Below are 12,177 nucleotides of genomic sequence, written 5' to 3'. Positions count from 1 at the left end.
ATAATTATGAAATTTCATGTAACCGTGTAATAGATTATTTATACCATGAATTTTACTATTAAAGACGTATTTTCTCTTTCAATGATACTATCGAGTCATTTAACAAAAGAGGTGCATCATAAGTCATTGTTTGTTATCAACCAATGACAAATTTCTATTTAAACACTGTATATTTTGTGTCATATGTGTGATATATAGTTGGCTAGGATGACAAATATTGCCAAACATATTTAAGATTTTGAATATTACATCGATATGTTACTTGTACGTGAAATTTTAATATTTCCCCCAAAACGTTATTTCATTTTGCCAACCTTCCGGCCACCACCAATGAAACAAACTATATTTTGGTGGTGAAGGGGTGGCACAACCTCACTACTACCAAATGGGTCGAATGTGATTCTGAACGAAGATGGATTTCATTCGACAGGTAGAATTTTCACCAAAAAAGTTGAACATTTACTATATATATATTTACTTTAAAAAATAATTTAATCTTTGTATATGTAGCATAATTTTCGTATAAACAGGGTTCGGATAAAATTCTTTTGTCCCTCTAGCTCCGCCCCTGATTCCAACTACCAAAAAAGGAGAAATAAGATTCTTATTCTCCTTTACTGTTCTTTTGTTTATAAGTGAAGCTTCTCCACATTTAAGCAGATATCTCAAATAAACCTTCATTAACAAATCAACCATTCAAGTACCTCTAATAAGGTTATGATGCAAATTTTAGCAAAATGTTTCAATTTCTACTAGCAGGACACAACAGATTTACTTCTGTTGAGAGTTTTTGCATCTTGATGGGTTCAAAAAAAGTTGTTCATCTATCCCATGGAAAGAACGAAAAAAGATGAGAATAAGCAACTGAAAGAACCAGTTCAAGATGAACCATTCATATAGAAAGACTAGAGACCAGAGTCAGATACAGTACCAGTGCATTTAACATGGGGAAGATTTTAACACAAGAACAAGCTACAAATAAAGAGAATTTATCAACAGGCAACAAAGAATCAACTTTGCAAGATTGAGGATGCAAGAGATCAAGAATAGAACAAAATGTAGTCGATAGCAGACAGCTTTTGTAAAAGAATTACCTTACCCAACAAAGCAAGTGAAGATGGTTCGACGAAGAGAGTGATATTTGGGCTCCAGATGTTCTGATTTGAGGTAGAAGGAATAGGGGTTTTCTAGGAATACAAGCTAATTATGTATTGATACTAAATGACCTTGCGGACTGCAGGGTCTGTGCCTTGCCAATGAGGCATGACACAAGACTTGGAGCACTTTCAATTAACACACCCAGGGGCAGCCTCTTTGAAGGTGCACTATGTGTCTGAAGGAACTTAATGTACAAATTTAGCCTCCCTCAGTCTCCGAATCAAGAAGGTGCTTCCAGCAGGTCACCAATTAACTTCAGCTCCTTCACAGATCTTGGGTTTGGGGGGGGGTTGTAGAACAGGATAAACAGGAATTTGAACCTAGAAGGCAAGTGGAACTGCTGGTTTCTGTTCAACTCATGCTTAGTCTACAGTGTTTGAGGTCCCAACCAGGCTGGAAATATAATGCAGGTATGATGAAAAAAGAATTTGAACCTAGAAGGCAAATGAAATACCAATTTCCACTCCAACTCATGCTAAAAGCTATAGGTCTAGAGGTTCTCAGCCAAACTTAAAACAATGCACATGTTGGCGCTATAAGAATAGAGCTACTAAAAGGAACAGGCAACAGAAAGCAGAATCACACACACATATACTGAGTTCTAAGCAAGAGAAGCAAAATTAGAATTCCGGAGTGTCTTCATCTTTCACTCTTGCAGTCCCATTAAACACAAGATGGTTTAGATATACTATTTCTTTTAACACAATTTTTGAAATGTAAAACGAAGAATTACGAACTACCATACCATTGAGACATATACCCTCTATTTCTACTGAAAAACAAAATCAGAGTTTTTATTTTATTTTTCTATTGAAAATTAATATCCTCCTATTTGTGTTTATGGGTTTATCAGTTGAAACAAATATCCACCTATAAATAACCCACTATCAACAATAGGCAAGAAAAAAGTACTAGCAGAGTAAGCTTATAGAACCAACGTGACAATCAGAGTTACCTAGAACTGGATACAAACCTACAATTCCATCTAACTCCAAATCAACCAACTCTAAAATGATAGTCAACCAAGCTTTTACGACTAAACAACCATTCATATCCATGTCATGCACCAGAAAAACAACAGAAGCATTTTTCACTTTTCACTGTCTATGCAACTAGTTACTTCCAATCCAAACTAACTTCTCGCAGCTGCACTTGTTAAATTATGTTAACTATGTCATCTGCTTAAACTATTAGAAAGAAGACACTTTTACTTACGTATTTACTTTGGACTGCAATACAGCTCCTTACATGCATGCATATTTTTTTTCTTGGACTAAGCACAAGGAAACATTTGACGCCAAATGTTTAATTGTTTGAACAACCTCACCTAATTATGGATGGATCGTATCATTTATTTATTTTAGGTCTGCAACCTATATCTAGCACAAAACAATCATTATACAAAATATGAGAAACATAACCATTTTATTTCCCAATAGAGAATCCAACTACATCAAGAAAAGATGAAAAGCCTCAATCTTTTCATCAATTCAACTCTCTGCATGTGAAAGCTTCAACCAGCAATTTCATCTGTTTAATGATACTAATTACACTAGCCAACTCAAATTTTCACTAAACTCAACCACATACCAATTCAAAAAAACTAAGCCTTGAAATTCAACCATTAGTATAGTCTCCTCTTGGTCTAGTATTCACCATCTCAAACATTAATGGCAATGAAGCTATCATTTCCAATCTAAACTAAGTTTCACAGTTTATCTCTAGCCCATAAGAATCACTTAGCAAAAAATACAAAAATTACCACTTTATTTTCTAACAAATGAATTCAACTGCATCAAAGAAGATAAAATCCGCAATTTTCATATATTCAACTCTCTGCATTTTGAGAACTTCATCAAACCAATTTCATCAATTGAACAATACTAGTTACAATAATCAACTCAAGTTTTTCCTACAATTCAACCACATCCCGATGAGGAAAACAATTTACCTACATCAATCATGAAACTCAAACGATAGAATAATTTCCTCTCGGACTCTCCGATAGCAAAGCACCATACGGCGAATCCTCCTGATCTTCCGGAGCCCTAAGTGAACCGTGAACACACATAATCACAATTCCAAAGCCAATCGAGACGAAGATGTTCATCCAAATTTTAGCAACCAGCAAGGCAACAAGAGTCACCAAAGTCAAAAACCCTAACACGAACTTATCATCGATATCGAAACCGAACAGCTCCAAAGGTTCATTACGAGAGAAGTAAAGGTAAATCCAACCGACAAAGATGATTAGGAACAACACAAGTAAAATTGGCCGGACAATTAAGGAGATTAATAGGATAGAGAGGATGATTAGCGCGTAATTACCCGCGAAGTAGCGGAGGTTTTTATTGATCCGATAAGTTGCGTCGGATACTGAGATTGGGAGGCTGAGGGCGGCTATATCTATGAATAACGGCCACGGTCGGACGGCGACGGCGGCGACTGTTCCGGCGTCCGGTGGAGGTGAAGACATCGGAAAGTTTACTCTTTTTTTTCGGGTCGGAAATGGAGCTGATTCGGTAAACGAGGAATAAGAACACCTGAAGTAAATGGGTTTGTAAGTAAACTTGGATTTATGGTTTTTCTATTGTCTTCAATTGCACCCCAAATATATTGCTAAATATCGATTTAGAACCTAAACTTTCGAGAAAAGGTCCAAAATAGTCCATTATCTTTACTATTAGACTTAAAAGTCAAAGTTTGAAAATATAATTACTTTGAAATCCAGCTTTAAACAAGGCTTCAAAAATTTTTAATGATCGGGTTATAAACTTTATTCTATTTTAGATTGACTAGTTAAAAACTTATCCTTTAACAATATAAACGAGGATTCACGAGTTTTATATTTAGAAGCAAAGGAAGGAAAGGAGGAGGTTTTTTTTTGTTATTTTTTATTTAAGGAGACTTTTATGACCGTCAAAGAACTCAACTGGAATTAATAAATCATAAATTTTGACAAATCTTGCTAGTTAATAGTTTAGACGTTTGGTTCAATTAGTGTGTTGAAAAGTCAAATGGCATTTTTCCTTACTATGAATAGTGCTAAAAATTGGATTATATATCTAATTTTTTTTGGATTTTCCCCTCGGTATTCGGAGCCTACAATGAAGCTCCAATTAAATTTGGATTGCGCAATGCAAGGCTAATTCAAGAGCAATGCAGGGCTAATTCAAGAGTGACACTCCCAACATGATTTTCTCCATATCTAGAGTTCACCCGAAACTCTGATTAAGGGTGGAGCAGTCTCACCACTACACCACAACGCAATATGCATATTGGTTATGCAATCTAATTAGTCTATGACTAGTGTAGAATTTTTGGCATGTCTTCTTTTAAATATAAAAAGAAGAGAGATAAGTAAATAAATGAACCAATTTCATAAGCTAAAAGAAGCAAAACTTGTGAACAGTATGCAACTTTTTTGAATCAATCATTTACAAGACTTCATATATATATATATATATATGATGATGCCTCACCATGCCCTATAATTTGGTCAATACAGTAGGGGATGCACTGAACTACTAAAGAATATAATAACCAAGAGCACTGTACAATGCGCGAAAAGCCGAGAGCAATGAGCTAACCGAAAAAAAGAAAAACACATACAAGATATGCTTATCTAAAAGCTACAATAATTATACAAGCTTTGCTTATCTGATGTTCTCAAGATTCTCCAAACATCTTGTCCTGGATGATCTGCCCAAGTTTCGAGTACAGAAGTTGCTGTTCCTCAAAGGTCAGGTTCATTATTATCTAACATCGTATGGAGTAAGGATATCAGCTATAACGGTAGACCTCAACGAGGAATTTATTGAACTAAAATGTAAGTTGAGGCGCGTACCTGATCTAAGATCATCTCAACTGACAAGTTCTGAGGCGCCACAAAAGACTGATGATAGATATATGCGAAAACGGCCATCACCATCTGCATGAACATACACATAAGAATCTCCAAACTGATAGTTCAGATAACTAGTAGAAAGCACTACTAATTGGACAGAATAGGAGAAGGAGAAATCGATCAGTCTGAGGAAATACTAATAAGGTACAATTAAAACATCAGCATACATGGCTTTTGATTCTCCTCCTTTTGGACCCCTTCAACACCACCACCCCACACTCACCGCAACAATATGTTCTCGAATTAACTTATATGCCCAATTTCATGAAGAGTGAGAAACTTGGAAGACAATGAGACTTCATATCTTCGACGGGGGGTGCAGTCCATAAATTGTGTCTGACAATATGTGTATATAGAGAGACATATTTCATTTAGCTCACCTGACAATCCATTCTATCTGTCATGCCACCATGTCCAGGTATACTATCACCAAAATCCTACAACACAGAAAAAGAGAAGAACTTTATAAATACAACGTAGAGTTAATGATCCCACTAAGACACCTATACTATAAAAAAAAAGGGGATAAACATTGAACCTTGATCTTGAAGGCCCTCTTAAATCCACTAGCAAAAAAGCCTCCAAAAGGCGCTATGATTGATGCAAACAAGCCAAGCCACACAGCATGCCATTGCACAGGCAAAACAGAGATCTCTCTCCAAGGAAACTGCAGCAGCAAGAATTAGTGAGGGACCTCAATTTATTATCCCCATGATGGCTCAACTAATAAGGATTTGAATCGACTTCAGAAAGCTGAATAATAATAACACAAGCATAAAGAAGATGAAAATAACTTTTATAATGTCTAATAATTTAAATAAAAAATTCATTAGATCCATTTTATGAGGCACACTTATCAGGTTCCCAAAGTAATGGCATGATGGCTGAGCGCGGAGTGATAAGAACATGGAGATCTCAATTCCCAGTTGTGAACGACTACAACACTTGACATGAGACCATTTGATCAACCTTTCTGAGCAGAACTATCATGGTAAAATGTCCAAATAGACTGGAAGACTGCCCGATGATTGCTCGAGATATGTGCGAAATTGGTTTACAGTTTTCAGAAAGTAAAGCACTCACCAAATTTATACCCACTTTCCATTAAATAAAAAACATCAATACTAATATATAACCATCAAAGTAGGATGAAAATGGGACACAGATAGTTAATTAGTTATATCACACTAGCTTCAACATACTTTGAGAAAGAGAACATTGCCTAAAGCCCTAAACCGACACTCCATCCTCCAAGATGTAAGGAAAAAGCTTGATAACCAACGATAGTTGGAAGAAGAAAGGAGGAGATAACGCATCACTTGAAATGATACAAGGTTCTACCAAAGTCACTAAAATAGTAAAATATGCAAGTAGTGACTAAGCAAAAGAGAAAAACTTCAAAAAGTCCAGATTTGACGGAAATTCACTTACCCATGAAGGAAACCACTCTGGTACAGTAAAATAATCTGGTTTAAACAGTGGACCAGGATCACAATCAAGCCACCCAGTTGATAAATCCTGCATTAACCAATATGGATTATGCTTTCCAAAACCGAGGAGAAAATTCGCAAGCCAATTGGGAGAGACATTACCCTAAAATATTACCTTCCTAGGACATGTTAGCCATCTGAAGCGACCAAGTATATTGGCAAGCTGCACATTAGCACATAGCAGAATAATTAGCAGAATATAAAGAGAAAAAAAACACCCCTCTCAAATCACTGTTGGAGACAAACCTTTATTAGGCGTGGGAAATACAAGTGAAGGGGAGAGAGTACATGGATAATGATGACAAGACATACAACCCAAATGCTATGTTAAGAGAGACTACCTAAATACTAACATGTAACAGTTAACACAATCTCAAACATTCCAACTCATCCACTAATTCCCAAAATACCCAGCCACTCACCAGAAATGCGGAGATAATGGTTGTTACTGATGCCCCAATAAATCCCTCCCAAGTTTTCTTTGGAGACAACTTGATCAAAGGAGTTTTTCCAAAGAAGAATCCAAATATATAAGCAGCTATATCATTTATGACAATGAGCGATGCTGGAAGAAGGAACCTGCATTAAAGTAATCCTTTATTTGAAATTCTATATCCATGTCAAATTTTGTTGCATTATTTCAGTTCAACAGCCCAAAAAGATGGAAATAAGAAGTGGAAGAAGTTCCATATCCCTGTCAAATTTTGTGGCAAGCTTCAGCGAAGGGAAAATCAATAGAACACAAACTTGTGAAAAGTGGCCAAAAAGATATGGTATTGTGTGTCAGTTCCCATAAACATAAAAGAAGCCCTGTATCATTCGACTAGTTATATGCATGCTATAGAAAGAAAATAAAACCTGAAGTTGGTCACACCATAATTGCTTGCCAAAAAAGAGAACACAACAATTAGAAGAAGCGGAGGGCAGAGAGGCTCCAAAGAGTAGTTTCAGCATCAAAAAAAGTCTCGACAAGTGAACGACAAAAGATATAGAAAATCTATTCAGAATGGAAGAAACAGATTTACGCTGTCTTACCAGAAAATTCCCTCGAAAATATTGGCTACTGTGAAAGAGGACTGAGTAAACACCACAATCAGAATCATATGGGTCCAAGCGTACTGGCCAAATTGATACTTGTACCTCCTCTTCTTCAGAGTCAGAATGAACCACATAAAACCTGATTTCAAATGAGTGATAACAGTAAAGAGAAACAGGTAGTACAGCAGTCAGTATCACAAAATCATGCATCTAGCGAAAAAATAAAGCAGAAAAAATTTAGGACAACACTACACTGAACAATATGTAATTTGATATGTCTTGGGTGTTGTAAAATGGAAAAGTGATTGTCGATTTACAACATTAAATCAAAGAGCATGCTAAAAGTACAAACCTGCAATATACAAGAAATAACACGTGACCATGTGATACTTGATTAATTTGCTAACAAGCTTGTATAAAAATTTGTCAGAAGTAACTGTGTTGACAAGCCTCTGGCTTAGGATGCGTCCATATACATACAGCAGTGCTGTAAAGAAAAAGTGCCTGGAGACAATAGCAGAATAAGAAAAAACAGAAACAAGAACCTGTAAACAATATGATATTGTATCAATCTAGTAAAATAAGTTCTCAAGCTTCTCAGACTACATTGTACATATATAATAATATATATCACTCATGAAGGCACTCAACAAAGGAAACCACTTTAGAATAGCTGGATTTTGTTGGAAGGATGGCTGTCGGTCAGTCAGGCGTACCTTCTCCATGAACTTTTGTACATCCAATTCAAGAAAACTGCATTCAGGCAAATTTGGGATGATAACCACACTTCTCATTATCCTTAAATTTCAAGTATACGAATGGATCTACCAAACTTATTGAAGCTTTAGAGTAAGTAGCATTTGTATAGATGGTCTTATTTCTTCCATTTACTGCATAACACTCTGGTGCCCTCAAGCTGACAAACTCACAGAAGCATATGCGGTCTTAGCTATAATCTGTTGACAAATTTTTCTTCCCTTTCCATCCACCAACAGACCTTGTCTATACTTTATTCTAAAAATTTAACAGACTTTGCCTATATACCTCTCAATCAACTCCTATTTCCTTCTAGGTACAAATAAGTTCCTTTCTCCCTTCTGAAATTGTGTTTTTGTTTCCCTTCAATCACTCTTGACATTATTATCTACTAGTTTAAATCATAGGATGATTAAGTTGAAACAGAACCTTTCACGGCCTTCGCAGGGCTTCACATCAACTTCTCAAAGAGTTCTCCTTTCGGAAAATCAGGTTGCAAACATTCACTAACTAGCTAACATCCTACAGTACAACATTTGTTCTCTTCCCAAGATATATCTGGGATTACCTTAGAGGGGGAAAAAGACAAATCCATCAATATCTGGAATGGGATAGTCGAAAAGATGGAGAAAAAAACTGAAAATTGGAAATGGTAGTACCTATCTTTAGGAGAAAGAGTCACTCTTAAATCATTTTTCTTGATGCTCTTCACACCTATACCATGTTCCTCTTTCCTTCACTTGTGTCAATCTTAAAGCATTTTAACAAGCTGAGAAGAGATCTCCTATGGAACCGAGACAAATAGGGCAACTCTTTATGTCTCGGCAAGTGGGACAATGCTATCAAAAAAGAGGAAGAACAGGAGTCTTGGGATTAAGAACTTGAAGCACCATAATGAAATTTTTATTTTGAAATGGCATTGGAACAAAGAGAACATGTGGAGAGAAGATTATCCATTGAAAAGTTCAGTTTGTGTAATCCTGGGCACAAAAGAGTCAATAGCACATCATGGCACGGGTGTTTGGAAGCATATTCGTTCTTATAGAGGCAAATAACTGAAAATTATGGTTTTCTACTAGGCAATGACTGGAAAATTAGATTTTGGAAGGATACTTGGTTGGGTTACTCATCTGTCAAGACCAGTTTCATGATATCTTTAGTATTTCTTCTCTTTACAACGCCGTGATAGCTGATTTTTCCACTTCACTAGACTGAGCTCTTGCCTCTTCCTCAGAAGGAATTTAAATGATTATTAAGTATAGAAGACAGTAATTTGTTAACATTGCTCAGCAACTTCGCTCAAGATCAACAGAAATCAGATTACTTCATTTCGAGAGAAATCTAGACACATACTCTTGATCTCAACAGCTAGGGAGGCATGCTTGTGCGCACCTCGACCAGATTACTACGTCTTTTTTTTATAATTGTGGTGTCCAGGCCAGCTTGCGCGCACCTCGACTAATTTCATTGGATACCTTCCACCTCCAACCAACAACAAGTACTAGGTAACTATATCCACCAAGGCTAGGACAGTAGAAATCACCTAGTGTTTTTATCTCTACTGGAATTGAACTTGAGAGCTCATGTTATTCAATCCACTTCATTGACCACTAGGTCACACTCTTGGGTGCCGCTACTACCCACTATGAAAAGTGTCTTAAAAAGAAGTAAAATATGGAACAAATATATGGCCTTCAGAAGAAGTCCGATGTCAAAAAAAATTCAGCAGGATGATAAATACAAGAATGATTCTTTGATAAGGTAAATACAAGTATGATTTTGCTCACCAGTTTAATAGCCTGAAACCAGGAAGTTGCTTGTCTTCATGCGCTTTCCTAAGTAGATTGAACAACTCCTTTGCCATAAAGATTTGTATAACTACTACCATGGCCCAAATATAAAGATGTCCCATGTAAATGATGAAAGCAAAACCACCTAACATCCAGAGAGTTGAATATAGACGGATCAACATTGACTTATACTTGTTTCTATCGTCAACAAGCATATGGGCTCCATTTGCTTTGACAACCTCCCCAAGGACCTTAAACTTCAGGAAGAGGGAGAACAAGAACTTCAGAAAAAATTGAGACCCATAGCATCTACAAGATTCCGAACCAAAACCTAGTATTTTCATTCCAATTATAAGACACTGATTCTGTCTTGAAACATTCCAACATGTTTGACACCAGAAAATTTTATTTTATAGTTTATACCACTTTCACAATTTAAAAGAAAAGAAATATTTAATTAATCAAATTTTAAAGGTTAATGAGATGCTTTCGGACCACGACTTCATTATTATTTTTTCACTACTAGTCTACTACTAATACAATACAAAAAAATCAAGTCAATATCATAAACATATTATTCATCAATACCATAATATAAAATGGAACAGAGGAAGTAATACACTACTTTTGTCAAAAGGAACATTAACTCTCTATGCCGTTCCGTTCCCTCTGGACACTTTCATTTTCAAATTAAACTGATTAAACAAACTAGGAGCAACAGGAAAAATGAAGCAGCAAATGGAGTCGACCACTAAAAAAACACTGAAAGAAAATGGAAAAAGTCACCTCATTTGATCCTCTGCGACGACGTAATCGTGGCGAAGGTGTTCCTGGAGCACCAGAATTAGTATCCTTTTGCATAGCTTCAGTATCAAATCCTTAATATACTACTAATGCATGAATACCTAAAACCACCTAGAAAATTTTAATATAAATAAATAGAAGCTAAAGTAGTTATAATTGGCCAAATGCAAGACAGTCATAAACAAATTGATCGGATAGGTATGACCAATCCATTCTGACTCAAAAAATAATAAAAAATTCATTCCCGTTTTGGGGTGTATAAAGTCAAAGAGCAATTCAGGCATCTATCTTACTGTATGGCGCAATTGGAAGATCACTATTTCTCCTGGGAAATTCAAACAAATTCATGGGATATACAGAGAACAATATATAAATTAACGATATACACTAAGCTCAACAACAACAACATACCCAGTATAATCCCACAAGTGGGCTCTGGGGAGGGTAGAGTGTATGAGGCTCAAGAATACAAATACACAACATAATTACAGTTACACCATTGAAATTGCAGCTCTGATAAAGAACTACACATCAAATACAGAGAAGGTGCATTGGCAACTGAAAGTTCAAACCTTTATGAACCCCACACAAGAAAATCAATAAAAAAAATTCAAGAATTCATGAACCCTAATCAACATAAGTAGCAAAATACTCAAATATAGCAAAAAAAATTGAATCTTGATTACCAAAAGCAACATTTTTGACAGTTTCAATCCACAAATAGCAACAAAACTGAATCTTTATTTATCAAAAAGCAACAATTTTTGACAGTTTCAATCAACAAATAGCAACAAAACTGAATCTTTATTATCAAAAAGCAACATTTTTTGACAGTTTCAATCAACAAATAGCAACAAAATACTGTTTTGCACAGAAGGTCTTCTTCAACCATAAAAAAAAAAACAAAATTTTCAAAACAAAAAAAGCTAACAGTGGCAAAAAAACATAGCCAATTAAAATTTAAACATAGAGAGTAGAAATTAAAGAAATCGAACCTGTGGCAGCAAAATATGAACTCCAAGAATGAAGGAGTTAAGGGCTTTCTGGTATTATTTTTTTTGCTAAATTTGGATTATAACAAAAGAATTAAAACCCAACCTCTTGAATATTCCTGATTTTTATGGGCTTAAAGCAATACGTGTGTCGTCTTTACTTGTCCAGTATTAACTTAGCATATATTAAATAGAAATAAATAAAATAATAATTTTATCATATTAAACTTTTAATATAAAAA

At 35.5% G+C, this 12,177-nt stretch overlaps 2 protein-coding genes across 2 annotated transcripts; both read right to left on the bottom strand.

Moving 5' to 3' along the window:
• Nucleotides 1-2,959: 2,959 nt before the first annotated feature.
• Nucleotides 2,960-3,679, bottom strand: LOC125839656 (PRA1 family protein D-like). Its single transcript, XM_049518650.1, has one exon. It carries the CDS (start codon nt 3,632-3,634, stop codon nt 3,128-3,130), a length of 507 nt encoding a protein of 168 aa, XP_049374607.1. The 5' UTR covers nt 3,635-3,679; the 3' UTR covers nt 2,960-3,127.
• A 958-nt stretch (nt 3,680-4,637) lies between these two features.
• On the bottom strand, nt 4,638-11,974 carry LOC125839598 (phosphatidate cytidylyltransferase 1-like). The gene is made up of 12 exons (XM_049518591.1): nt 11,939-11,974; nt 10,926-11,054; nt 10,137-10,390; nt 7,946-8,097; nt 7,591-7,732; nt 6,978-7,134; nt 6,671-6,718; nt 6,497-6,583; nt 5,604-5,732; nt 5,446-5,502; nt 5,006-5,089; nt 4,638-4,917 (listed from the first exon to the last, which is right to left on the bottom strand). Exons 2-12 carry the CDS (start codon nt 10,998-11,000, stop codon nt 4,828-4,830), a joined length of 1,275 nt encoding a protein of 424 aa, XP_049374548.1. The 5' UTR covers nt 11,001-11,054; nt 11,939-11,974; the 3' UTR covers nt 4,638-4,827.
• Between the last annotated feature and the right edge of the window lie 203 nt (nt 11,975-12,177).

Source organism: Solanum verrucosum, unplaced genomic scaffold (assembly GCF_900185275.1).
Source record: "Solanum verrucosum unplaced genomic scaffold, falcon-dt-bn FXZP01000306.1, whole genome shotgun sequence".
Classification (NCBI taxonomy): Eukaryota; Viridiplantae; Streptophyta; class Magnoliopsida; order Solanales; family Solanaceae; genus Solanum; species Solanum verrucosum.
This window is presented reverse-complemented; position numbering and strand designations above follow the sequence as displayed.